We start from the raw sequence: 26,891 nt of genomic DNA on the forward strand, positions 1-26,891 counted from the left end.
AGTTTGAGAATAAAACATCAGAAAGTTTCCTTGACATTGGTCTTGGCAATTATTTTTTTTGAATAATTGGATATCCATTATAATTATTTTTTGGATTTTTTTTCTTCATAAGCAACAGAAACAAAAATAAACAGATTGGACTATATCAAACTAACATATTTCTCCACAGCAAAAAGAAACAGCAAAATAAAAAGATAAACCATGGAATGAGAAAATATTTGTAAATCATCCTAAAGCCTCTATCTGATAGGGGATTACTATCCAAAATATATAAGAAATTCATACAACTCAATGTATGTATGTGTGCATGGGTAGTCATGTCTGACTCTTTGCAGCCCTTTGGACTGTAGTCCACCAGGTTCCTCTGTCCATGAGGTTTTTCAGGCAAGAATGCTGGATTGGATTGCTACTTCCTCCTCCAGGAGATATTCCCAACCCAGGGATTGAACCCGCATTTCATACATTACAGGCAGATTCTTTACCCTCTGAGCCATCAGGGAAGCCCCCATACAACTCAACATCCAAAAACAAAACCCAAACACAATCTGATTTTAAAATGGATGAAGATCTTGAAGATTTTCTGTATAAGACATACAAATTGTCAGCTGATATATGAAAAGATACTCAGCATCACTAATCATCAGGGAAATGAAATGTAAAAACCACAGTGAGATGTTGCTTCATGCCTGTGAGAATGACTGTTGACAAAAAGACAACAAATGTTAATAAGGTTGTGGAGAAAAGGATAGTGTGTGCGCTGTTTGTGGGAATATAAATTGGGACAGCCAGTATGGAAAACTATGGAGATTACTAAAAAATATATATTCTTTTAACTATCGTGTGATCCAGCAGCCCCACTTCTGAGTATATATCTGAAGGAATGAAATCACTGTCTGGAAAGATAACCTGCACCCGTGCCCCACCCCCACCCCCGTTCACTGCAGCATTCTTCACAATAGCCAAGATACTGAAACAGCCTAAAGGTCCATTGACAGACGATGGAGAAAACGTGTGTGTGTATATATGCAGTAGAATATTCAGCCATTTTAAAAAAAAGGAAATGCTGCTTTTGCAACAACATGGCTGGATCTTAAGGTCATTGTGTTAAGCAAAATAAGTCAGAGAAAGAAAATGCTATATGTTCTCACTCAGATGTGGACTCTAAAATACCCAAATTCAAATAGAATCGTTGGGACTGGTGGTTGGGAAATAATGGGAGATATGGTCAAGGGGTACAAACTTCCATTTAAAAGCTGAATCAGTTCTAAGGATCAGTGTATGGCATGGTGACATAATTAACACTGTATTATATAAATGAAGGTTAAGAGAGTAGATCATAAGTGTTACCACCACAAAAATGTTAATTGTGGAAGAGGATTGAAGTTTTAACTAACCTTATTGTGGTAATCATTTCTCAATAGATATTATCAAACTATTGCATTCTAAACCTTCAACTTGTATATGTTGTGTTTCAGTAATATCTCAGTAAAGCTGGAAAAAATGTGTAGTTGTCTTTTTTTTTATCATAAGACTGATCAGTGGACACAGGTGTTATCACCTGATCCATCCAGTAGTGTTCCCCGTCAGCTTCCACCTACTGGTTTTAGCATTGACTGATAATTTTTTCACTCACTACCTCCAGATCTATTATTTCATTAGATGGTACAGAAGGATGATATTGTAATTCTCCATTTTTGTGTGTTTGTTAGCTTAGAATACTTATAAAAGATGAACTGAGAAAGGGTTGCTAAGTCAGAGTGTGAGCTGCACATATACTTTTGCTGCATATTACCAAATTCCCCTCCATAGGTACTATACCATTTTACATGTACCAGCAATGGATGAGTCTACCTGTTTGCCTATAGCTTTGCCAATAGAATGGCTAATGTTTTAGTTTGTCAGTATAATCTATAAGATAAGAAAAGCTTTTATTTCACAGTTTTAACTTAACATTTCTTTATGAATGAGGTGGCTAAACCATTGGAAAGCCAAAAAGAATGTTGTTTGAAACAGGGTACTAAATATGCATTAAATATATTTTCCCCAAATTTAAAGAAGTTTTTCATGACTTCAATTTAATGAGAATTTTACATTTTTAATGTTTTTCTAAGCTATCAGCTACTCTCTCAGAATAGTCTGTACTGTTTCCTCTAACTCCACAGCCCTCTATTAATAAATCCAAGCCATTTACACCTGACTGCTCTCATAAAATATATCGTTGTCTTATTTCATTACTTGCAAACCAGTTTAGACTTAAGAATTCAAGTACTTTCTTCATATAAATATAATTAAGAGTTTCTAGTAATATTTACACTTGGCCATTAGAGAAGTGTTTATGTTTTACTTTGCTTTATATCTAAACTCCTATCAAAATGACAGAATTTAAAAACCGAAATCCTACTCCATAATGATTCAGGCTTTGAGTACCTTCTGGTGTTAAAGTTTGTAGTTAGCTACCTCATTATATCTTCTTTGGCCCTCATTCATATACCCTCTTATGAAGCAGATGACTAGTCTACCTTCAAAGTAAGGATTTCTTGTATTTATTGCTGGATCACTTCTAGTCTTATTCCCTAAGATTTAAATATAAATTTATTTAATAAGTATCTTCCAACAGGGTAAACCTTTTTGGGTGTACACTATGTGTAAATATAGGTAACTGAATTATAGGTCCAAAACACAAGTATAGAATCTTAAAATTTTTTTGACATAATTACTAATTATAGCATAGTGTCTTCTCTTTCTCCATTCCCAGATTTCTTGGCTCCATGAATTTGCCTCTTCCTCCTTGTCCTAGACCTTTAGGCAGAAAAGATCTATCCTTTATTTCTTACCTAAGATTTTCCTGAAACAGTCTGTTTTTATACCAGAACCTTATTCCATAAGTTTTTCCTCAACATCCATCTTGGATTATACCTCTGTTCCAGAGTTCTATTATACTTAGTGTGCCATTTTTGAAAGAACTAATACCTGACATTACAGCGTAACATTATGTCCTGTATTGAGTTTTATATGCATTAATTTTTCAGAAAAACTCTGAAGTAGGTATTATTTTCATAATCATTACATATGTAGAAATTGAGGTCCAGAGATAGCATTTTGTCATAATTCACACTGTAGGCCCTACTGAATCCTCACCTACCTTGTTATTTTGCCTCCTAAGGAGCCTACTGTGAGTTTCTCATATAAAGGGGAAAAGAAAATTAAACAGTAATGTCAGGTTGACTTTCCTTGGGGTATGGTTACCTGAATTTTATGATAACCTTTTGTTATTCTCTAGAAAGTAGTTTTTCTTACTAATAAAACTATATTCCCATCATGGAAAATTTTTTAAATATGGGTTTGTTTAAAGAAGAAAAAAGAATATGTAATAACAGTTCCTTGGCATATATGTAGTGTGTGCATAATTAATATTGCCATCTGTTTTTATGTATTAATGATAATTGGTAGTGGTCTTTCTTTTATCATGACTTAACTTTTTCAACTTTTAAGTTTGAAATTAAAAGAATAATCCTTCAGGCATGGTTTCTCCTAAAAGCAGACAAAACATTTTTTCTCTAATAAGGTTTAATATTTATCATTTTTAACTCATCTCTCTTTTATATTAAGCTGATTTAATATAGAGAGAAAGATTGATGCTTTCTCTCTTTTTTTATACTTACTTTGGATACAAAATCTTGTGGATTCTATTCTGGCTTATTCTGACTTTAAATATTCTTAGTTTTCCTAAAAGATCACGTTCACCTTAACATGTCTCTCACCAGAGACTCCCACCTGTTGTGTCATGTTTTCAAAGATCCAGCCAACTTTGTATCAGTAACTCTTGATAGCAGCTAGCTGTTTAAAAAATATATAAGCCCTTTGAATAAAATCTTTTATCTCTAGTTAGAAAGTCTTTTAGCATAGACTTTTCAGATCAAAGACTTCATGGTCAAGATGCACTTCTCTTGATTAGTACATACATACATACATACAAAACTCCTTGTATCCTTACCCTCTCTATAATCTTAAAATTTTGTTGACATGTATCTGTATAGTTTGTATGATACTATCTTAAATTTGTCAGTTTTCTATAGTTTTCCAGTTGTTTAATGAGTATTTATTTATTGTTTGTCCCTAACTAGATTGTAGCTCCTTGGAGGCAGAGGCTAGTGTATTAAATTTTGTTTACATTTTAATGCATAGTAAAATTCTGTGTGTACAATAGGTGCTTAATAAGTACTTAGTAGTTGACTTTATAGCCCTCATATATTCTATGGGCTATTCCATTCTAATGAGGAAGAATTTAAGCTTTCCCTTGGCACAAACTATGTACTCCAAACTACTTTGATGGTCTTTAGTTACTTTTCTTAGTCATACACTATATATATTCACACACACACATATATACACACACACAAATACACTGAGACCATGGTACTCATCTCCTTTGACTCTGAATCTTTTTTCAGTGTTGCTTATTTTGAGGGATTTGGGGTCAGTTATTATTAGTTTGGTTCAATAAATAATTGTCCAAAATATACCCTTCTGTTTATAATCTAATGACTAACTTTTTGTTATTAGGCAAAGTAACTTACAGCCTGAGTTTGCAGGATGTTTGTTTAAACATTAAAAAAATAGTAACATCTCACCCTACAAGCAGAGCAATTAAAGATGAAACTTACATAAGCTTGTCTGAGGCTCCTAGATCTTGCCTCTGGCATGTTAGTGTTGGAAACAGATGAACGCTAGAGAAAGAGTTAAAGCTCTTTACTATTCCATCAAAATTCCCACGTATTTTTAACTCTTTGTTGAATTGGTGGTTGTGATACTGTTTCTTAACAATGGATAGAGTCAAATACTTGCCACAGAGTGCTGCAGCTAGCTCCTCTGCCATTACATTCTAATGCCCTGTAGAACAGGCCAAAGCGCCCTGATGTACTGCCAAGTACCATGTGCTGAAGATAGCTGGCACTTAGAGAGTCCCTGAGAGTGGTACCAGTTATCGTTAAAGAGCATTTTTTAAGCACCTATCTGTACATGGTTCTATCCTAGGCACTGTACAAAACGAGTTAAACAGACAAGGCCCCTGCCCCCTGGGAGTTTTCAGTCTAAGATGATGCTGACATGGACAGACATAAAGGATACTGAGACAACTGAACAAACACTGAACAAGAACATAAAGTACTAACATTATGCACAAGCAAAGGGGTAAGTGCATTTTGTGGGATAGTGTGTGAAGGAAGCTTCGTGAAACATGAACAGGGTGGGGTAGAACAGTTAGTCCACTTCTATCAGGTTAGCGTAGTTTTCATTGGGAAGTTGGATTTTCATACAGATTTAGTCAGAGTAGGGGCAGTACATTCTGGAAATAGTGTGCAAGGAAAGAAGTTTAGAACTATATTGTTAAAACTCTTGGTGGCCTCCAAAATCTGCAATTCTGGATACTTCTGAACCTGAAAGTGGGGTTGATCATTTGGCTTAATGTTGGCATTTGAGTTGGATCTGAATCAAAGCTAATTCTCTGCAATCTCTCTTAGAAATTTGGCTACTTAATAGAAACCTTGGAGTTCATGGAAGCTGTTACCTTCTCAGGAGCTTATAAAAGGTTACCTTGTGAAGCGTTAAATTATGTTTTGTGTAGCATTTAGAAATTATTTTTCAAGAATTGGTCAGAGATGTTTTTGAGGATACCTTTCTTCCCCAAGAACGGGCCTGGGAATTCTGGGTATGACTATAAACAGTGCCGGGAGATTTTGAACACTAAGTATTATCTGTCCTTCAGTCATTAATTCATAAATTTAATAACCTTGCATACACAGAGTTGAATTTAAATCACAACACAACAATTACAATATATCTACTTTTGCAGTGTCTGCCAGATAAAACTGATTATTTCTTTTCAGTAGACTTGGACTTAGGAGTTTCCCCAGTAGTTTTCAGCTCAGTTTGATGTCACTCAAATCTGAAATGTGAAAATCTGAACTTACCTAAAACATTAGGTATAGTTATTTTCTTTACAAAAGCTTTTTAGCTTTATTGTACAAAAGAATTCACAATAGATTTTCTTTTAATTCATGTTTCCCTAGCGACCTTTTATTCAACAATTAAATTGTTGAATTTTAAAAACTTGTATTTATACATAGCTTCTCCAATTGCCATTCATTATATAAATACAGTACTGTTGGAACTTAAGTGATGAAGCCAACTGAGGTATTAAAAATTCATTAATGCCTTCTTAAAATACTAAAACTTTTTTATGCCCTTACATATTTAACTTGTGATTTACATTTAATCATACTTCTTCCTCTCCATTAGAATTGAGGTTTTCAAGGGCAAGAGTCTTGGCTTTCCTCATTTCCTGTAACTGTTTGCACTGTAATCTTAACAGTGAGAAGAATCTAGTGACTGTTACAGTTTTCCTTTTATGACCTGAAGTCATGGCATAGTAACACATGATAAGCTTCCTAATAAGAAAAGTATTATCGAGGGACTGCATCCGGAGGATTTTGGTGATTATTCTTATTCATCAAATAAGAGACTCCTAGATAATCTTTAGCTGTCAGAAAGAAATACCTGGCAGTTTATATTTCTTTGGTAATGTTTACCACTAGGCGTTTACTCTGCTTTAAAATACTAAACTAATCTTGTACTAGTCTGTCTGAAAGAGACTTGAGAGGTTTAGGCAAAAAAAAAAACTTAAGACAAAAGCCTAGACAGAATTTTGTCAGAAAAACTGGAAATAGGAATTATAAAATGCAGCTAGTGTCTTCATTTAATCCAGCATATCTATTGCATATGACACAAGGGATGAGTAAAAAATTTCCAGAAGGAAGTATGAGTGTTTGTTTGTTTAGTTTGTACAGAAAGAATTCATATCTAATGATTTAGAAGAAAATTGAAAACCGAGCTTATTGTGTTGAAACCTTCTGAGATATTTAAAGGAAAGAATTCAAATATCTCTGTATTGTCCGTGTTCGTAGCAGATAAAACTGGTAGTGGTGAATTGCTTCTTAGGAACTACGTTTCCATCTAAATGACCTATCGCTTTGCTCCATCAGCAGATCCTCCATCAGTAGATCTTCCCAAGCACCCTTTTTGAAAAGATAGGGTGTGGGAGGAGGCCAGTTGGAAGCAGGTAAAATACCTTCTCTTCCAATACATTCTGATTCTGACTATGTAGAAAATAGTCTCGTCATGACTTGAAGTCTCATCACTTCATACAAAATAATGAAAAAGGAAGACCTAGAGATTTTTGTACCATAGTTTAAGTACCTCAGTAGAAAGTTAAGCAAATTTTTGAGAATCATAGGAATTTGGGATTCATCAATAAGCAAAATATAAAGGTTACTTTAACTTTGGATCTTGTGTTCTAGTTCAGGAGCCAGAACACTTTTTCTGTTAAAAAACAGTAAATACAACTGACCCTTGAACAGTGTATGGGGAAGGGTTGCCAACCCTCTGTGTGGTTGAAAGTCCATATATAAACTTATAGTCCTCTATCCACAGCTCCTCCATATCCCTCCGAATCCACAGTCAACCAGTAGAGGGTTATATAGAACTGTAGTATTTGCTGTTGAAAAAAATCTTAGTATCAGTGGATCCATGCACTTCAAACTCATGTTGTTCAAGAGTCAACTAACTGTGTTGTAGGCTTTGCATGTCACCATGTTGCAATAAAACATTATTTACAAAAACAGCAAGGTGGATTCAGCCCATGGGCCATAGTTCCTCAACCCCTATTCTAGTAGGTAGAAACAATTAATAAGGACATTAGAGTATGTTAAGTGATAGATGCTTTGGTAAAAAGAAAAGTAGAGCTGAGTAATCAAATATGGAGTGTGAAGAAGTAGAAGGTGATGGGATGGGCCTCACTGAGGTCAAGAAAAAGAGGAGGAACCAGGAAAGGAGACTGAAAAGTTAGTGACTGGTGAAATAGAAAACCAAGAGATGGTGAAGTCCTGGAGATGCCATGAAGAACCATATATTGGGAAAAGGGGAACATCTGTCAGATGGTGGTGGTAGGCCAAATAAGAGGAAGGCTGAGATTAGACCACTGGATTTAGCTGTGTGTAGCTTGTCAGTGACCTTGAGGAGCAGTTTGGAGTGTGTTCAAGAGAGGATTGAAGGAGAAAAAATGGAAACTGAAAAGTCTTTTGAGTAACTTTGTTGTAAAGGGAGCAAATAAATGAAGCAATGGGAAGAAAGGATCAAGAAAAGAAGTGTTTGTTTTTTAAGTAAAAGAAATAATGACATGTTTGATGACAATAATCCAATACAGGGTAGGGGAGAAATGCTGTAGGAGGGGAGGAGTGAATTGCTGGAGCCATGTCTTTGAGTTGGTGAGGGGACGGGATCTAGAGTGAAGGGACTGACTTCGGATAGGATAGTTGTGATGCTGGTAGGTGGAAATGTGCTGTAAAGAGACTGTAGTTGTTCTCTTGTGGTTTCAATTTTCTGATTAAAGAATTATCAGTAGAGAATATGAAAGCTGAAGTTTTGAAGTTTTATGTATACCCACTGGCTTTAACTTTTGGTACTAGCATTTCAGGGATCTTTGAAGACTCACTAAAATTTTTTTTATTGTGCCTTCTGAGTTATAAACTTAACCCAGCAAATTTGTGTCTTAAGGGTTAAACCCTACATTATGAGGCTGGTTAAGGACACATGTAGTGAATGTGTCACACAATGCCTACTGTCATGTAGAGTGTAGAGTCAGCATGCACTGCACTAGGCTTACTTTTTCTCTTTGGTCCCAAAAGATAGCTTGTCATGATTTTAAATGTTCTGTAAGTTAGACTTTAACAATAGTAAGTTTATATGCTGAGTTTAAATCATAGGTCCCTTTGACATCTCTCCTAGTGTCCTTTCTTCTTTACAATATGGTCTCTTTGTATACAGTGATGAGTGATATTACTGGCTCCAGAAATCAGGAACTATAAATTAGAGCTCCGTAGATGGATACTTGTTCTTGTAGTGATTTTATCATCATATTGCTATGTGAATTTCTTTGTACACTGAAAAATATATTGGCTTTGTATACAGCATTCTCTTAGAGATTGCAAGCCCTCAGGGGTAGATACAGCTCTTAAATATTTCTGAGAAAATGTACATAGAGAGCATTCAACAAATATGATTATTAAGTCAAGATTTTTATGATATCTTAGTTAAACTTAGATATTCAGTTCTTTAGGCCTTGCTCTAAATCAGTTCTGGGGCTTTTCTGCTATTCTAGGAGATTCTGGAGCTAAATTATATCAGGCTTAATGGCAGTTATTAGACTTCCTCCAAGTGTAGTTATTCCAGATAACTGCCAGAGGAGGTAATAACCAGAGTTCGCTTAGTAAACACGTAATAATAGAGGTATAATTGGCACATCCAGCTGTTAGAATGCCACAAAAACTGGCATGATCATTAAAAGTTGTTTGTTAAGAGAATAACGCTCAACTAAATTGGATATCAAAGTAAGACAGACTTGTGTAACTACAGGAAAATAGCCTTGGTTACCTTTACACACTATCAAGGAAGTAGTAAGTGAAGTAAAAAAAGTGACTCTGACCAAGTGTGTGGCCAGTCTAACTGTGGCCAGGAACTGTTTATGGAGAGCAGGCAGAAATGCTATGTCATTCTATAGTCTTCAGTGTCACTAAGAGAAACAAGAGAATTCTTTTCCTTTATAAAAAGCAGCTGTGTTTGAGGCTTTACTCTTAGGTTTACTAGGTTTACTATTAAAGATAAAAATTTGAAGAGGTATTTCCTAGGGTTTAGGAAGAGAAACAACTATTCATGCAAATGACTGAAATTCTAAATCTATTAAATCTAGGTTATAATTGTTATAATAAAAGTGATTTCTAAAGTATCAGTGCATTCAACTTCATAAAAATATTTTGTATCTGTGGACACTGAACAGGTCTTTTTTAAAAATCTGTCTTATGTTGAAACTCTGTTTTCTTTGTATTATAGGTCCAGTTGTTTACGTCTTGGATCTTGCAGATAGACTGATCTCAAAAGCCTGTCCATTTGCTGCAGCAGGAATAATGGTTGGCTCCATCTATTGGACAGCTGTGACTTACGGAGCGGTGACAGTGATGCAGGTTCACTTGTATTCTATCAGATGATGTTACTTTTGATATGAAAATCTACTAAATAGATTTTTGTTAGGAGTTTTAAAAACTATTATTTTGACCAAGTAATAATATTCTCATGGCTTAAAAATAAGAAAATATTTTAAAAGCTCTCTAGGGGAAAGTCTTCTTACTCCTGTCCTTCACTTGCCCAGGTTCCCCTCTCCCCAGGTAGCCACTGCCTAACCCAAACCTTCTTCCAGACTTTATTTGTGCATATGTAAGAAAAAATATGTTCTCCCACACACACTATTCTTTTCCTTGCAAAAGAAAACATTAGAGCTGAATCCCAGTGAATTTTACAGATCTTTTCACAAAGTATGGAGAAATCTGAATAGCATTGTTTGTATAGAATTTCAGCAGTTCAACAGCCAGTCTCTTGTTGATCAGTCACTTAGTTACTTCTTGTTTTTTGCTTTTACAAAACAAAGCTACAGTCATTGTTGATAGAAATTAGAGACTTAAATTTGAAGATTTACTTAGTCCCAAGCCCTTGACTCTTCTCTCTTTATACCTTTTCCTTAAAGATTTCTACCTGTCTTAACCATGAGTTTTGTGTTCAGATTTGTCTTTCATCTTAATATTTTCATAAAATCAGTCCTATAACAGCAGCATGGCCTTTCTCCTTAAATGACTTCTTATGACTTCACACCTACTATTGAAATCAAACTTGGTCTTTTCCTCAGTTTGAAGTCTAAATTTATTCCCTGTTATATTGTCCTATGTCTTTGATTCCTACAGTTATTTTCCCTTCTGCTCAATAAATAGCCTACATTCTTAGGATTACCTTTATTATTAACTCTTTCTGTTGCATAGCCCTATATTCAGTCCACTGACCAAGTCCAGGCAATTTCCATTTTGATGTCTTAACATCTGTGACTTTCTTTCCACTGTCTTTAATGCCTGACTTACTATCAGTTCCCCCACCCAGCCCTCATCATACCTGGATGGCTAACGGAGCCTCTTGATTGTTTTAACTTCATTCTTTTTGTCAATCCAACCTTCTAAATGAATCTTCCTAAAATAATACCTTTCAGTATCTTTCCTCAAAGCTTAATATCACCTCTAACTTAAGTGATCAAATGATTGTTTCATAACTAATTCAGTAAGATATAACTTGCCTTTCTTTAATATAAATTAAAGAGTATGTGAAAAGAAAAAGGGATCAAGAGATTATCTGTAGTATTCTAGAAACTGCACGTAACCTATCTATGCCTGGTCAAGAGTGAGCAGCCCTTCTGGTTGCTACATTAATAATCATGATGAGATGGGATTTGCAATGCTTCTTTATAAAATGTTGATGACACCTCAGAAATCTGGATATAGTCACTGGAATGAATCACAAATCATTTGTCACAGGATAGTGGATAAAGATTGAGACTCACTGACTTGAAAAAGATTTCATTTCTTTAACATGATTTGTTATGCAGTGTTCTCCACAATCTTAACTTTGTTCTACTTGGAGGCCTATTGGGCTGCCTCCTCCAAGGCATTCTAAGTTATTTAATTTTTGCTGTATTCAGGCCTTGCTCTTCCTATTAACAGGTATTTTTCTTGAGAAAGTAGAGACTATCTGATATCTAGGTATCCCCTATATAGTATATATGCAGATATTAACTTTAAAAGCTTTCATAAATAATTATTTTTTTAATATGACCAGTTCTGCCAGGTAATAACAGGTTTGTCTGGCTGATACTTGCTCTGCAATAATTTATTAAACTCCAGTAATGAGAATTAGTATATCAGTAGATCAAGGAAGTTCAGGACCATTCACTCGGACTGACAAAGACCTGAAAACTTAGGAGATTATACATTGTTTAATGTACAAATACATTATATAGACATATATGCAGATGAGGAAGTTAAGTCCCTTTTAGACTGAGTGATTTCTCTTTAAGGCCTAACTGACTATAAGTGGGATGGCTCTTTTTTTTTTTTTTTTTTTTTGAGGAAAAATTTTTAGGCTAGCATAGTCTTAAAAAAATTATAGTAATTGATGAGACACTTCAACAACAGGAGCCAATTAAAGGATACAGTTTGTATCCCCTAAAAAGGGCTATCAGCTATATTTTGGCATTTTGAAGCATATTGGTATGATTCATTCAAAAAATATCACTGAGATCCATAAAATACCAAATTGAAAGACTGAACAAATTGAAAGCCCTGATCCGCAGCCTCAAGGAATACAGCCTAAAGCAAAGTGTACCTAAGTGAGCAGCTGGCAAACAGTAATAACGTTAGATAAACAAATGGGAAGAATGCAAAAGCCTCATTAACAGTATTTTAATTCTGTAAAGGTGAGAGGCTGTTTGAAGTTATGAAAAAAGTCTTGAGCTAACTCTTAAAGAATAATTTGGACTGGTATAAGAGGAAATGATGTGAGCAAGGAGACAAAAATGAACATGTTAATGGTGACAGAAAAGAGCTAAAATGATGGTAATACATACATATACGTGTGTGCGTGTGAAATGTGTTATACCATTCAGAAGTAACCTTCACGTGTACTGTCTCACTTGAGAAGATTTTTTTTAGCCCAGAGAGAGATCAGCTGTGATAGTAGGTAGATACTGTTGTGCAATTTAAGAGTATTTTTAAGGCTTTTTATCTTTCATCAGAGTATTTGGTAGCAATCATGCCCCCTACTCCATCAGCAGAATTTGAGATTTTCTTTTTAACACTTAACTGTTTTTTTTCTTTTGTTCTCTGACTGCCCTGAAGTTCAAGTAAATCAGATTAAGGAATCAGATCAGTATTTTTTCCCCCATTCATTTGCATTTATTTCTTCATGAACCAGAACCAATCCTAGGTTCAATCCCTATTCATCATAAAGACCTTGAATAGCCCCTTCTACTTAAATTTCTGTCAAAAAGAGAACATGATAGTTAACTTGTTCCCCCCCAGCACCTGGCTGAGCACCTTCCAAGCACTGATGCACATAATTCTTGCAATAGTCTTGTGGTAAAGATACTATCAGTTATTCCTGATTTACAGATTCAGAGAGCCTATTTATGCCCAGTACCACACAACAGGGTAGAAGCATTAGGACCACTGTCCCTAATCTAGGGCTCCTTAAGGGAAACTTGGTTCCAAAAGCACAAACATTTTTCCTGAAACAGTGGAACCTTAATATCCACCCTAGGTCCACAATGACTTCTTGTGACTTCACACTCATTATTATTGAAATCAAACTTTCTTTTCCTCAGTTTGAAGCCTAAATTTATTCCCTGTTACAATCTCCTATGTCTTTGATTCCTACAGTTATTTTCCCATCTACTCAATATAGCCTACATTCTTAGGATTACCTTTATTTTTAACTCTTTCTTTGGGACTTGCTGACCAAGTCCAAGCAATTTCAGTTTTGATGTTTTAACATCTCTGGCTTCCTTTCCACTGTCTTTAGTGCCTGACCTACTGTTGTTCCCCCACCCCAGCCCCATCATGCCTGGACGGCTAGCGGAGCCTCTTGATTGTTTTAACTTCATTCTCTTTGTCAATCCAACCAATCTGCCTCTAGTATAGAACCCCCACAGGATTGACTGTTCTTAATTATGTTACATTTAATTATCCTTAATGCTAAGAAGACTTTTTAGTTCATCACTGTTCCATCCTTCTGTTTAAAAGTAGGGTTCTGTAGGAGGTGCTTTAAAGGATCAGACCTTAATTAAAACTCTTAGCTTTTCACCTTTGATTAACTGCAGGCCTGGCTGACTATGGAGACTAGCCTACAGTTTCTCTAAACCTACAATTCCATAGGTCTTGATTTTATATATGGATAAGAAATTCTTAGCAAAGGCATTCTATCATTCCTGAATCTAACCTCAAAATTTAAGTCTTGAAAATAATCTCTTTTTCTGTCTTAGGGCATAAAACCAGAATGTACATGATTCTACACAAGGTTTGCTGGTTTCGTTTTGACCAAAGTTAAATCAGCCCCATTGCTTAATTCAGCTTTCGTTTATTACCCTTGACTCTGACCTGTGGTAGCAGGTAGTATGACACTGCAGATGTTACACTATCCTAGTTCCTTAACATCTGCGTTTGTACACTTGTTTGATTTGATTGTCTGTCACCTCCAAAAGATGTCTCTTTAGTTCACTTTTTATTTCCCAGCACCGAGTTCTGTGTCTGGCACATAATCAATATTCAGTTGAATGAATGCATGCGAGTATGCATGTAATGGTCAGCCTCAACTTCATGCACAAAGCATGCCTCTTGAGCACACATGGGAAAATGGACTTTTGCTCACTATTTGCCCTGTTTCCTTTTTATTTCCTCATCCTTAGACACCTGTTTAGAAGATTTTTACTGATACCCCCAATGTGTAATAAATTTTCCTTTTCTATATATAGCCCATACCTGAATACACACTCTGCTTTATATTTTTAAAACCTAAATTCTAAAAAGAAAGCATAACCCAACAAAGGAATTTTTCAGTTTTCCAAGTTTATTTGCTAACACTGCAGAAGTATTTAAATCACATTTAGTTATAAAGTGATCATAATGTTAAAAATAATAAAATGATATAAAAAATGGTGTCATGGAGCAAGCATTATAGGTAAGGACAGTCTGGGCTAATTCACTTTTGCCTTCAATGTGTGGGATATGTGTTTATGAAATATTGTGAACCAGACTAATTCACTTTAGGGCAGCTCTACCTGGAGACACAGAAGAATCTTAGATACTGACACCATGGGTTTTGAGCGTGTGGAAGAGGCTGCTCCCTACTCTTCAGTGTCACATCTTGGTTAGAGAAATCAGTCATGTACAAAGTCTGGGCTGAAGCTCTAATAATGCCCACTTTGGTCCACTCCACATGGCTTCATAAACTATTTCTACCTGAATCAGGTCTGTCGCCCAGAATTTCAGTTTGCCCTGATCATTGTCAGCTTCCTTATCTCACATCTTGAAGTCCACCTTTAAAAAAAATCTGCTATAATAGCTGACATAAAGGACATCTCATTAAAAAAAAAAAAAGATCCCATTTACTTTTTCATGAGTTTGTTTTCCCAAGTAAATGTTGTCTGTAGGGCTTTTAGTCTTCCCTGCCTTCTTTCTTCCCTTCTCTCCTTGCATTTCCTTCCTTTTCCCTCATCCTTCTCAGAGATATAGACAGATAAAGATATAGTCTGTATCAACAGTTCTTTCTTCACCATTTAATCCTCAAGTGTATACAGAAAAACTATATAGAATCCTTCATAATACTGTCCTCATATCAACCTATGATATCTGGATGGCCTCAAACTCTGAAATTCTGAAATAGTCTCCCCTGTCATAACTGCCAAGAATAATCCTTCAGAGAAATATATTTAATTTGTGAGCAGTTGGGACTTTTGGCTAAAGGAAGGTCATTTGAGACCTGTGAAAGAGAATCCAGGGACATATTCTAGTTAAAAGTAAGACACTCACCAGCAGAATGGCCATGTAAAAGCCGAGACTGATGAGCAAATGAAAAGAATTCTGCCAGGAAGGCAAGTGTGGAGATTCACAGATGAGAATTCATTCATGTCCTTCTTGCCTTCTCAGATCTTAAACAACTGAGAAATAACCCCAAGACCCAGATGAGAGGAAAAGGATTGTTTTAGCTTTACAACCTGATAGAAAAGCACCCTTGGGTTCCTGGATTAGAAAAAGTGACTGGAACCTATAGCTGAAACTGGACCTCCTATTGCATTCCCCCAAATCTAGACCTTGGAATTGCATTTTTGAGTTTGGTCTGCATTTTTGAGCCAGCATTTACCCAGCCAGAGAAATTACACTCAATCTCACTGAGCAGGGAGAAAGCCTAAGAGAAATGAGGTTTCAGGCCATCTCCTGAAGACTAGTCCCACCCCTTGGCTGGCTGTGCTTACCTCCTGGTAGGAAGAGCAGGAAAACAGATGCTCTTGGGAAGATACATGGGAACCTAAAATTATAACCCAAGCTAACCAAATTAAGTAAGAGGAACATAAGCAAGAAGCAGAAATCCCCTTCCCTCCATTGAAACGTAATCAATGTGAGTTTTAAAGCTTTTATTCCAATTTAATATGAAACAGCTTTGGTTTATTTTTTTAAACTTTGTTTCTAAATTTAGTAGTTTTCTCTAAAATGAATTGTACTCAAGCATGCAACCCTTCATTAGACAAGGCAATGATTGGAGCAAATGCTGTCTGTTTCACAGGTTGTAGGCCATAAAGAAGGTCTGGATGTTATGGAGAGAGCTGATCCTTTATTCCTTTTAATTGGACTTCCTACTATTCCTGTCATGCTGATATTAGGCAAGATGATTCGCTGGGAGGACTATGTGCTTAGACTCTGGCGCAAATACTCAAATAAACTACAAATTCTGAATAGTATATTCCCAGGTAAGGCCCTAAATTATGGTGGTAATGAACATACCAAATCAATCTTGTGGACGAATCCTACCATGCAAAGATATTTTAGCTTCTGATTTATTAGCACTAATACCCTCCGTCTTTTTCTCTAGGGATTGGTTGTCCTGTTCCTCGAATTCCAGCTGAGGCTAATCCTTTAGCAGATCATGTCTCTGCCACCCGAATTTTGTGTGGAGCCCTTGTTTTTCCTACTATTGCGACAATAGTTGGTAAACTAATGTTCAGTAGTGTTAACTCTAATTTACAAAGGACAATCTTGGTAAGATGGCTTTAATGCTACTTTTTTCAAGTGACTGTACAAAGAGAATGCACTATATATTTGTTTCAAAAAAAAAAAAAAAGAATGGGACTATATAAATATTTATACTATTGCTCCTGTGCCTTAAGCCTCTATTTGATCCCCACTGTCATCCAACAGCAACAAAAACAGGAGGCTCCACTACAGTAGCTCTGGTCTTGTGGGACTATGCTGTGGGTGATTTCTCTCCTCGATTAGGCACAAATCATCACTCCCAAAAGACACTGGTGAAGAGCTTCTGCTCTAGGGTCAGACTGCCCAGTTCAAATCCTATCAGAGACATTGCCTTGCTGAGAAACCTAAATAAAATTGCTTGACTTCTCTGTGCTTGTAGAATGGAAATAGTGGTGGTAGCTACCTCAGAATTATTATGAGGGTTAAATGAGATCATACATTTGAAATGTTAGCACAGAGTAATAAATAAGCCTTTATGTTGTTTGATGTCATTATTATTTTTCCCACTTCTCTCTGGAGATAGCCTGCATATAATGCCTGAGCATTAGAACTAAGTAGAAGGAAGATTACTCAGAGATGATAGAGGCATCTCTGACCTGTTGGGCTTCCCGGTGGTTCAGATGGTAAAGAATCTGCCTTTAGAATCTCTGCAATGCAGGAGACCTGAGTTTGATCCCTGGGTCAGAAAGATCTCCTGGAGAAGAAAATGGCAACCCACTCCAGTATTCTTGTCTGGACAGTTCCATGAACAGAGGTCCATGGGGTCGCAAAGAGTCAAACATATCTGAGCAACTGACACTCACTTTTTTCACTGACATATTACCTGCAGTGTCTGTCTCCATATCTCACTCTGATTAAAAAAAAGAGTACTGTTTCGTTTGCAGCCATCTGAGTTAGCAACAGTGACAATGTCTTTTGTGATACAAGTAAAATGATTTTTATTTTCTATAAATTGCATTATAAAAAGCTAATATTTCTTTTTATTTTAGGGTGGAATTGCTTTTGTTGCCATTAAAGGAGCATTCAAGGTTTACTTCAAACAGCAGCAATATTTACGTCAGGCACACCGCAAAATTCTAAATTATCCAGAGCAAGAAGAAGCATAAAACTGTGGCTTCCCGTTGTTCTGCAGCCCTCTCATTCTTATGAACCTGTTGTGTTGTTCTGACTCCATCATTGATGCACAGTAGTGGACGCTTGTAATAAGCTGCTGCTCTCATATTTTTAAGAAATATAATAAAGCACTTAGGGCAGGGGAACCCTCTCAGTAATCACGGAACCTGAGGATGTGATTTGTTTTCATTATTTTGTATGTACTTCTTCCATGGCGGTCATCTGAACCATTATCTTAGCATGGTGAACCTGAGTTTTGCTCATATCTTCCTCAAGACAGAATTGTAAAGATCAAACTGTGCAAATATTTAAAAATACACATGCTGTTTTATTCAAATGCCTCTTTTGTACATGTTCATGTTCAGTGTTTTCTTAGAATTAGCAACTCAATGAAGGTACTGTGAGGATTTTTCTCACTGGCATAATTTGATTACAAGCTAAGCAGAAGTATATGTTAATATGAGGAAATGTAAATTAGTTATAAATAATTAACAAACCAAAAATGTATGTAAACATTCAAATGATTATCTGAACAAATGCAATTTTGTTGTGTTTTTCTTAACCCATGTGATGTCCTCCAAAATGTGTAGGGTGAAAATTCACAGGGCTTCCAGATCACTTTTTCACTATTAAATTTTATTTATATAATGTTGACATCTCATACTTCATGATGTAATTGACTCATGCAGTCTTAATTACTGTGTGCGTGCATGTGTATGTGTGTGAGAGAGAGAGACAAACTGACACAGAGACACAGGAATCAGATCCTTCCATCACTGGAGAAAGGTTTTTAATTCATATTTCTAGAAAACAGAACTGACAGTTTATCGTAGTTTGAGCACAGAGAGCGATTTGCAGAAAATCAATCGTTATTTCACTCTCCTCTCATCGATTCAGTTATCCAGGTATTTTTTAATCACCTCCTGCTTCCCCAGGCGCTGTGCAAAGTGCTGTGTGGGATACAGTGGTGAGCACAACAGACTTGGGTCCTGCTTTTATGTAGTTTACAGTCTAATTTCAACAGACAGAAAACCAGCAGTGAGTAAACCAAGGTGAGGCCTTGAGCTCTTTGTTTTTATACCAGTCAGTGAGGAATAATTATGAAAACAAGAAGTCTTGAGCAAATATTAAGGTCATTGTTTTTGTGAGATTATTATGAGGAAAAAAAAATACTAATGTTTTTAAATTTAAATTGCTTGTCATATTGAGGAGGCTAGCACCTTAATCATCACTGTAGAACTAGTTTTATATTCATTTTTCAAAAGCAGTTATTTATTTTAAGCTGTTCAGTAGTGGCCCTTTTAATGTTCAGCGATCTGAATGGTCTTGGAGTTATTTTCAGGAATTAATATTAAATTTTTTAAAGATAGTTCCAAAAACCCTATTTATTTTCTAATTCACAGTATCTAACGCATGACAATATGAATGTTCCCCCTTACCGATTAAGTGGCCACTTTTCTTTAGGATTGTAGCAACTATAGATTGAGCTTTGTTAGATTGCAATGATGTATGCTAATTTAGTAATTTAAGACTGGTACCTTTGTATAGTATGAATGTCTTAATTTTGAGTGATAACATGAAATTTATGTGAATGACTATTGAACATTCAAAGTTGTATTTACTTAGGAAGGGAATATTTGACTGACAGCCTTATTAAGAACCCTGCTACACTTCTGAAGGGGAAATATAAAAATCTATGATATATAAAAATAGCAGATTATTAGCTATAATTATAAAATATATTGGCTTTTCTTTAATTTTCAATATTAAAAGACTGGATATTTCCTGCATAATTTTGTTATATAGAACAGCTTCTAGCAGCCTTTGCTAAAGTTATACAGGCACACAGTTCTCCATTTAATACTTTATGCCCAAAATGGGGGAGTAACTGCTTGGGTTTGTTTGGCATCAGGGCTTGTGAGGCCAGAGGAGCAACTCTAATCCTTTGGAGGCAGGGAGAAGAAGTTTCTAGGGCTCTGGGGGGAATTGCAAGTGCCTGGGGACCGGAGGAGCCTCAGCCTCGGGATGGAACATTTGGAAATCTAAAGAGCCTTAGCTCAAGAAGTACCATGTACCAGCCTCTTCAGAAAGTGGCCCACACCACCCTGAAGCAACAAAATCATAGGCTAACTAAAGTTGGGTGGACCTGGGTTGAAATCCTAATTCTGCTTTTAATAATTATAGGTATGACTTTGATCAAGCAACTTACCTCTTAGCCACGGTTTTCTTCATCTCTGAAATATGAGTAATACTTTATTTCAGAAGACTGTTTCTAGGGTTAACTGAGAAATTAAAGGAACAGAGGCACTTTAAGCTCAAAATAGCCCCTACAGAGTAGCAGTGTCTCAATTGCTAAACTCTAGGAAGAGGGAATGAGGTAGTAAGAGAAACACCAGGGGACAGATTAAAGGAATGCTCTAGACTTGGGATGGGTGGGTATATTTGTGTTTTCCAATTTATTTTCACATTGCTTTACTGTGTTATTTCTATAAATGTTAATGTTTTAAACCTCTTTTATAAAGTTCAGTGATAACTAGTAGAATTCTCTTGTTTGCAGAAATTAACTTATCTCAAAAGTGGCAGAAAATATTGTTCATCATTACCTGATTATCAAATGACTGTGAAGAATATAAAATTAAACTGAGTGACTTAATTAGTCACTGCCTTGCTAACTGTGCTGTAATTTTTTTAAATGTCTTGTTTTTAACATAGACTATCTCAACACTGGCTGGATTAGGTTAAATAAAGAATTTTTATGTTCTCTAGGTGTACTTTGTCTGTTGAACAACTTCCATAACATAATTTGTTTATTCCATACCTACATAATTCTTTTTAAATCATAGTAATTGAGATACTAGTGACATTTGCTCTTAATACAAGTAATCTGTATTTTTTGAGAACTATAAAGAAATTTACCTTAATTTTATAAGCAAGCCAGCCTAAATTCCAAGTATGCTCTAATTTTTAAAATGAAACCCCCCTCACCCACCCTCAGAGCCACTTGGACTATGATTAGATGAGGTCTGTGGGTGGTCTTATGCCATGAAGATTAGAATCTTCTAGAATGAGTACATCAGATACTCCCCTCCATAGGAATTGTCTAAATCATTTCACTGCCACCATCTGAGAGACAGGCTAGCCAAGAAACTTCTGTCCTGGATGCAATTCTAGTTGATGTTTAATTAATTGTAGGGTAAATTACCTTTCAGATGACCCTCAACTTCCTGATCAATAAGGTGAAGATTATAAAACCTATTTCCTGGGTTATTTGAGAATTAAGTGAGGACACTTTGATACACAGAGAAACTAAATGCATGCCAATTTGTTGTTCAGTCACTCAGTAGTGTCCGACTCTGCAACCCCATGGACTGCAGCAAGCCAGGCTTCCCTGTCCTTCACTGTCTCCTGGAGTTTGCTCAAATTCATATTTATTGAGTCAGTGATGCCATCCAACTATCTCATCCTCTGTCATAGCTGTCTCCTGCCTTCAATCTTTCCCAGCATCAGGGTGTTTTCCAGTGAGTCTACTTTTCCCATCAGGTGGCCAAAGTGTTGGAGCTTCAACTTCTGCATCAGTCCTTCTAATGAATATTAGGACTGATTTCCTGTAGGGTTGACTGGCTTGATCTCCTTGCCAGTTGTGCCAATTTAGAGGTTCTTTTGCCCATAACCTTTCTTTGGTTCCCTGGGATCTCAAGGTTGCCTCTTCTCTGCAACCTGCCACCCACATACCTATTAGAAATGGTGGAGTGATGAAATGTCTTGTTTAATTGCCTTCCTGGAACGAAGAGCAAAGGGAAGAGATGTGTTTGCAGCTGAATGTAAAACACTCTGGCAGAGGTTTGACTGGTCAGCCCATGCGGATTTATCTTACTGCTAACAGCCTGCCAAGGTTACTGTATGTCAACAACATATCCTGCCTCACCAGATGTTTGTTGAGCACCTGTATGAACCAGGTACTATCTTGGGGTAAATGAGAAATAAACCTGCTTTGAGATGTTTACGAGTATATACTACAGATCTTACTTAGTCTTATGATACCACCTCCACAAGAATGTGAGATCTGTATTGGGGGGGGAGGGCGGTGTTTGTTTTTAGTTTTGTTTATTCCACAATTAACAGCATTCATGAGCCACTGTTGAATACTTTGAAACCTTAGAAGATGTGCTGTCCTTACATCAATCAGGGTCCAGTCAGGAAGTAGACATCAAACCAGTTATTTGAGCAGGGAAAATGTAATAGGGTGAATTGTCTGTTAACAAGTGGGAAATAAATGGCTTCCTTTGTATTTCAGATGGCAAAGAATCTGCCACCAATGCAGGAGACCAGGGTTTGATCCCTGGGCCAGGAAGATCCCCTGGAAAAGGTAATGGCAACCTACACTAGTATTCTTGCCTGATAAATACCGTGGACAGAGGAGCCTGGTGGTCACAAAATACTCAAAGAGGAAAAAAGGGCTTAAAAGTAGCAGGGCAGTAAAAACACCAGAAAAAAAAGCCACTGCCTCTAGGCTGAATAAGAATAGACAGTAAGGTAACTAAGCACCCCTCCGCACTCCTGCACAGCTGAGACTCAGGCCTCTTTGAAGAGGGCATTGGTGGGGAGGGCCGGGAACTGTATCAGGAGCAGTGGAGGAGCTTGCCAGAGGGCAGGCTAGAGTTGGTTGGTGGGGCAGGTGAGGCCTGAAGGTCACAACCCGACTTCTGCACAGGCTGCTGTGCTCAGCCATGTCTGACTCTGACCCATGCACTGTAGCCACCAAGCTCCTCTGTCCATAGGATTCTCCAGGCAAGAATACTGGAGTGGGTTGTGACTTTCTCCTCCAGAGGATTCTTCGCTATCCAGGGATCAAACCCGCATCTCCTGCATTGACAGGTGGATTCTTTACCACTGAACCACCTGAAAGCCCGAACTCATATAGAACTAATTTCATTTACATATAAAATCTTGACTCAATAAACAAAACTCAATTTTTTAAACAATCACAATATGTCATCAGATTACAAAAAATATATATAAAGTATATTGAAATATATAAAAAGGTATTCAGCTTGATTCATAGTATTGTTTCCTTGGTGGCTCAGACTAAAGAATCTGCCTGAAATGCAGGAGACCTGGGTTCAATCCCTGGGTTGGGAAGATCACCTGTGAAGGGAATAGCAACCCACTCCAGTATTCTTGCCTGGAGAATTCCATGGACAGAGGATCCTGGTGGGCTACAGTGTATGGGGTCGCAAAGAATCGGATACGACTGAGCGACTAACAGACATGTAATAAGTATCCAGATTAAAATGATAATGATGGTTAATATCTCATTACATATGACACAAGTACAGTGTATATAAACAGCTCATACAACTCAATATCAAAAAACAAGCAACCAAATAAAACATGGACAGAAGACCTAAATAGATACTTCTTCAAAAAAGACAACACACATATGATCAACAGGCAGATGAAAAAAATGCTCAGTATCCTTAATTATTAGAGAAACACAAAACCACAATGAGGTATCACCTCACACCGGTCAGAATGGCTATCATCAGAAAGTCTACAAATAATACATGCTGAGGAGGGTACAGAGAAAAGGGAACCTTCCTACACTGTTGATGGGAATGTCAGTTGGTACCGGCACTGTGGCAAACTGGAGGTTCCTTAAAAAGCTAAAACTAGAGCTACCATATAATCCAGCAATGCCACTCCTGAGCAAATATCCAAAAAAAGACAAAAACTTAATTCAAAAAAACACATGCACCCCAGTGTTCACAGCAGCACTATTTACAATAGCCATGACGTGGAAAAGTCCAAATGCCCAAAAACAGATGACTGGTTTAAGAAGATGTGGGAGAGCCTAGACATTATCCTACTAAGTGAAGTTAAGTCAAAGAAAAATATATCATTTACGTGTAGAATCTTAAAAAATAACACGAACTTAATCACAAAACAGAAATATGCTCACAGACACAGAAAACAAACTAACAGCTATCATTGTGCTCATTTCAGCAGCACATATACCAAAAAACAAACTAATGGCTATCAAAGAGGAAAGAGGGGAGGATGAATTAGCAATTTGGGATTAAAGGATGCACAATATATGAATCACTAGGTAGATAACAATAAGGACCTACTCTAAGCACAGGGAACGATATTCAATATCTTGTAATTATTATAAAAAAGAATCTGGAAAAGAACATATATATGGATGTTAACTGAATCACTTTGCTATACTCCTGAAACATTGTAAATCATCTATACTTCAATTTTAAAAAAAGATGTAGTATGTTTCAGTACTTCACTTTTTATGGCTAAATAGTAATCCACTGTACAGATAAAATCACATATGACTTTTCCATTCTCCCACTGATCGACATTTGGGCCCTTTCTCTTTTGAAACTACTCCAATTGTGTTTTTACCCATGACATCCCACACTTCACCAAAACTACTCTAATAAGGTCACCAATTATCTCATTGCTAAATCCAGTGATAAATCCAATGGTCACTTCATTTAATTTATATAAAGTATTTGACAGTCTTATGAGAAAGAAGAATGGAACTGGAGGAATCAACTTGCCTGACTTCAGGCTCTACTACAAAGCCACAGTCATCAAGACAGTATGGTACTGGCACAAAGACAGACATATAGATCAATGGAACAAAATAGAAAGCCCAGAGATAAATCCACACACATATGGACACCTTATCTTTGACAAAGGAGGCAAGAATATACAATGGAGTAAAGACAATCTCTTTAACAAGTGGTGTTGGGAAAACTGGTCAACCACTTGTAAAAGAATGAAACTAGATCACTTTCTAACACCACACACAAAAATAAACTCAAAATGGATTAAAGATCTAAATGTAAGATCAGAAACTATAAAACTCCTAGAGGAGAACATAGGCAAAACACTCTCAGACATAAATCACAGCAGGATCCTCTATGATCCACCTCCCAGAATACTGGAAATAAAAGCAAAAATGGGATCTAATTAAAATTAAAAGCTTCTGCACAACAAAGGAAAATATAAGCAAAGTGAAAAGACAGCCTTCTGAATGGGAGAAAATAATAGCAAATGAAGCAACTGACAAACAACTAATCTCAAAAATATACAAGCAACTTATGTAACTCAATTCCAGAAAAATAAACGACCCAATCAAAAAATGGGCCAAAGAACTAAATAGACATTTCTCCAAAGAAGATGTACGGATGGCTAACAAACACATGAAAAGATGCTCAACATCACTCATTATTAGAGAAATGCAAATCAAAACCACAATGAGGTACCACTTCACACCAGTCAGAATGGCTGCGATCCAAAAATCTGCAAGCAGTAAATGCTGGAGAGGGTGTGGAGAAAAGGGAATCCTCCTACACTGTTGGTGGGAATGCAAACTAGTACAGCCACTATGGAGAACAGTGTGGAGATTCCTTAAAAAATTGCAAATAGAACTACCTTATGACCCAGCAATCCCACTGCTGGGCATACACACTGAGGAAACCAGAATTGAAAGAGACACATGTACCCCAATGTTCATCGCAGCACTGTTTATAATAGCCAGGACATGGAAACAACCTAGATGTCCATCAGCAGATGAATGGATAAGAAAGCTGTGGTACATATACACAATGGAGTATTACTCAGCCGTTAAAAAGAATTCATTTGAGTTCTGATGAGATGGATGAAACTGGAGCCGATTATACAGAGTGAAGTAAGCCAGAAAGAAAAACACCAATACACTATACTAACACATATATATGGAATTTAGAAAGATGGCAATGACGACCCTGTATGTAAGACAGGACAAAAGACACAGATGTGTATAACGGACTTTTGGACTCAGAGGGAAAGGGAGAGGGTGGGATGATTTGGGAGAATGGCATTGTAACATGTATACTATCATGTAAGAATTGAATCGCCAGTCTATGTCTGACGCAGGATACAGCATGCTTGGGGCTGGTGCACGGTGATGACCCAGAGAGATGTTATGGGGAGGGAGGTGGGAGGGGGGTTCAAGTTTGGGAACGCATGTACACCCGTGGTGGATTCATGTCAATGTATGGCAAAACCAATACAGTATTGTAAAGTAAAATAAAGTAAAAATAAAAATTAAAAAATAAAAATTAATTTGATTGGAGTATAGTTGCTTTACAATGTTGTATTAGTTGCTGCTGTACAGCACAATGAATCAGCCATACACATACATATATCCCCTCCATTCTGGACTTCTTTCCCATTCAGGTCACCACAGTGAATTAAGTAGAGTTCCCTGTGCTGTACAATATGTTCTCCTTAGTTGTCTATTTTATACATAGTATCAGTAGTGTATATCCGTCAGTCCTAATCTCCCCTTTCCTTCTTGGTATCCATATATTTGTTCTCTACATCCGTGTCTTTATTTCTGCCAGCACAATGTCTTTTATTAATTAGTATTTGTTTATTTTTATTAAACTATTGTTGATTTACAAAAAATAAAAATAAAGTATTTGACAGTCTTAGCTTCATTCTTAAAACAGTTTTTTTTCTTTGGGCCACATCTCACAGCATGTGGGATCTTAGTCCCCCAACCAGGGATCAGACCCACAGCCCCAGCAATGTGAGCATAGAGTCTTAACCACTGGACTGTCAGGGAAGTCGCAAAAACAATTTTTTTTCCATTTGGCTTTGGGGTACCACAATCCTGATTCTCTTCCTACCTCACTGACTGCTCATTTCCAGTCTCTTTCATTAAATCTAATTTATCTCTCCAACATTTGAAGAGCCCCGGGGCTCAGTCTTTAACTTTTTTCATTTATATTCCCTAAGTGAACTCATCCAGACTTCTGACCATCCATCACATGATCTACCAATAGCAATATGGTAATAATTCCCAAATTTGTATCTCCAGCCCAAATTACACCCATAAATTTCCAACAGGAATTTCCTAGTCAATATCTTCAAGTAGATGGAGATATTGAATAGATATAATATATATATGAATATATTATGTATATACAACATATGGCACTTCCCATGTCTAGTGGTAAACAACCCACGTGACAGTGCAGGAGACGT

At 36.6% G+C, this 26,891-nt stretch overlaps 1 protein-coding gene across 1 annotated transcript in view; it reads left to right on the plus strand.

Moving 5' to 3' along the window:
- The window catches only part of MARCHF5 (membrane associated ring-CH-type finger 5), a 54,320-nt gene extending 33,719 nt beyond the window's left edge, over nt 1-20,601 (plus strand). Inside the window, exons 3-6 of the mRNA XM_004020033.4 lie at nt 9,943-10,073; nt 16,261-16,444; nt 16,567-16,733; nt 17,717-20,601. Coding sequence (XP_004020082.1) covers nt 9,943-10,073; nt 16,261-16,444; nt 16,567-16,733; nt 17,717-17,833 — 599 coding nt within the window. The 3' untranslated portion in view covers nt 17,834-20,601. The remainder of the gene's footprint in view (nt 1-9,942; nt 10,074-16,260; nt 16,445-16,566; nt 16,734-17,716) is intronic.
- The last annotated feature ends 6,290 nt before the right edge of the window (nt 20,602-26,891 follow it).

The sequence above is a fragment of the Ovis aries genome, chromosome 22 (assembly GCF_016772045.2).
Source record: "Ovis aries strain OAR_USU_Benz2616 breed Rambouillet chromosome 22, ARS-UI_Ramb_v3.0, whole genome shotgun sequence".
NCBI classification, from domain to species: Eukaryota; Metazoa; Chordata; class Mammalia; order Artiodactyla; family Bovidae; genus Ovis; species Ovis aries.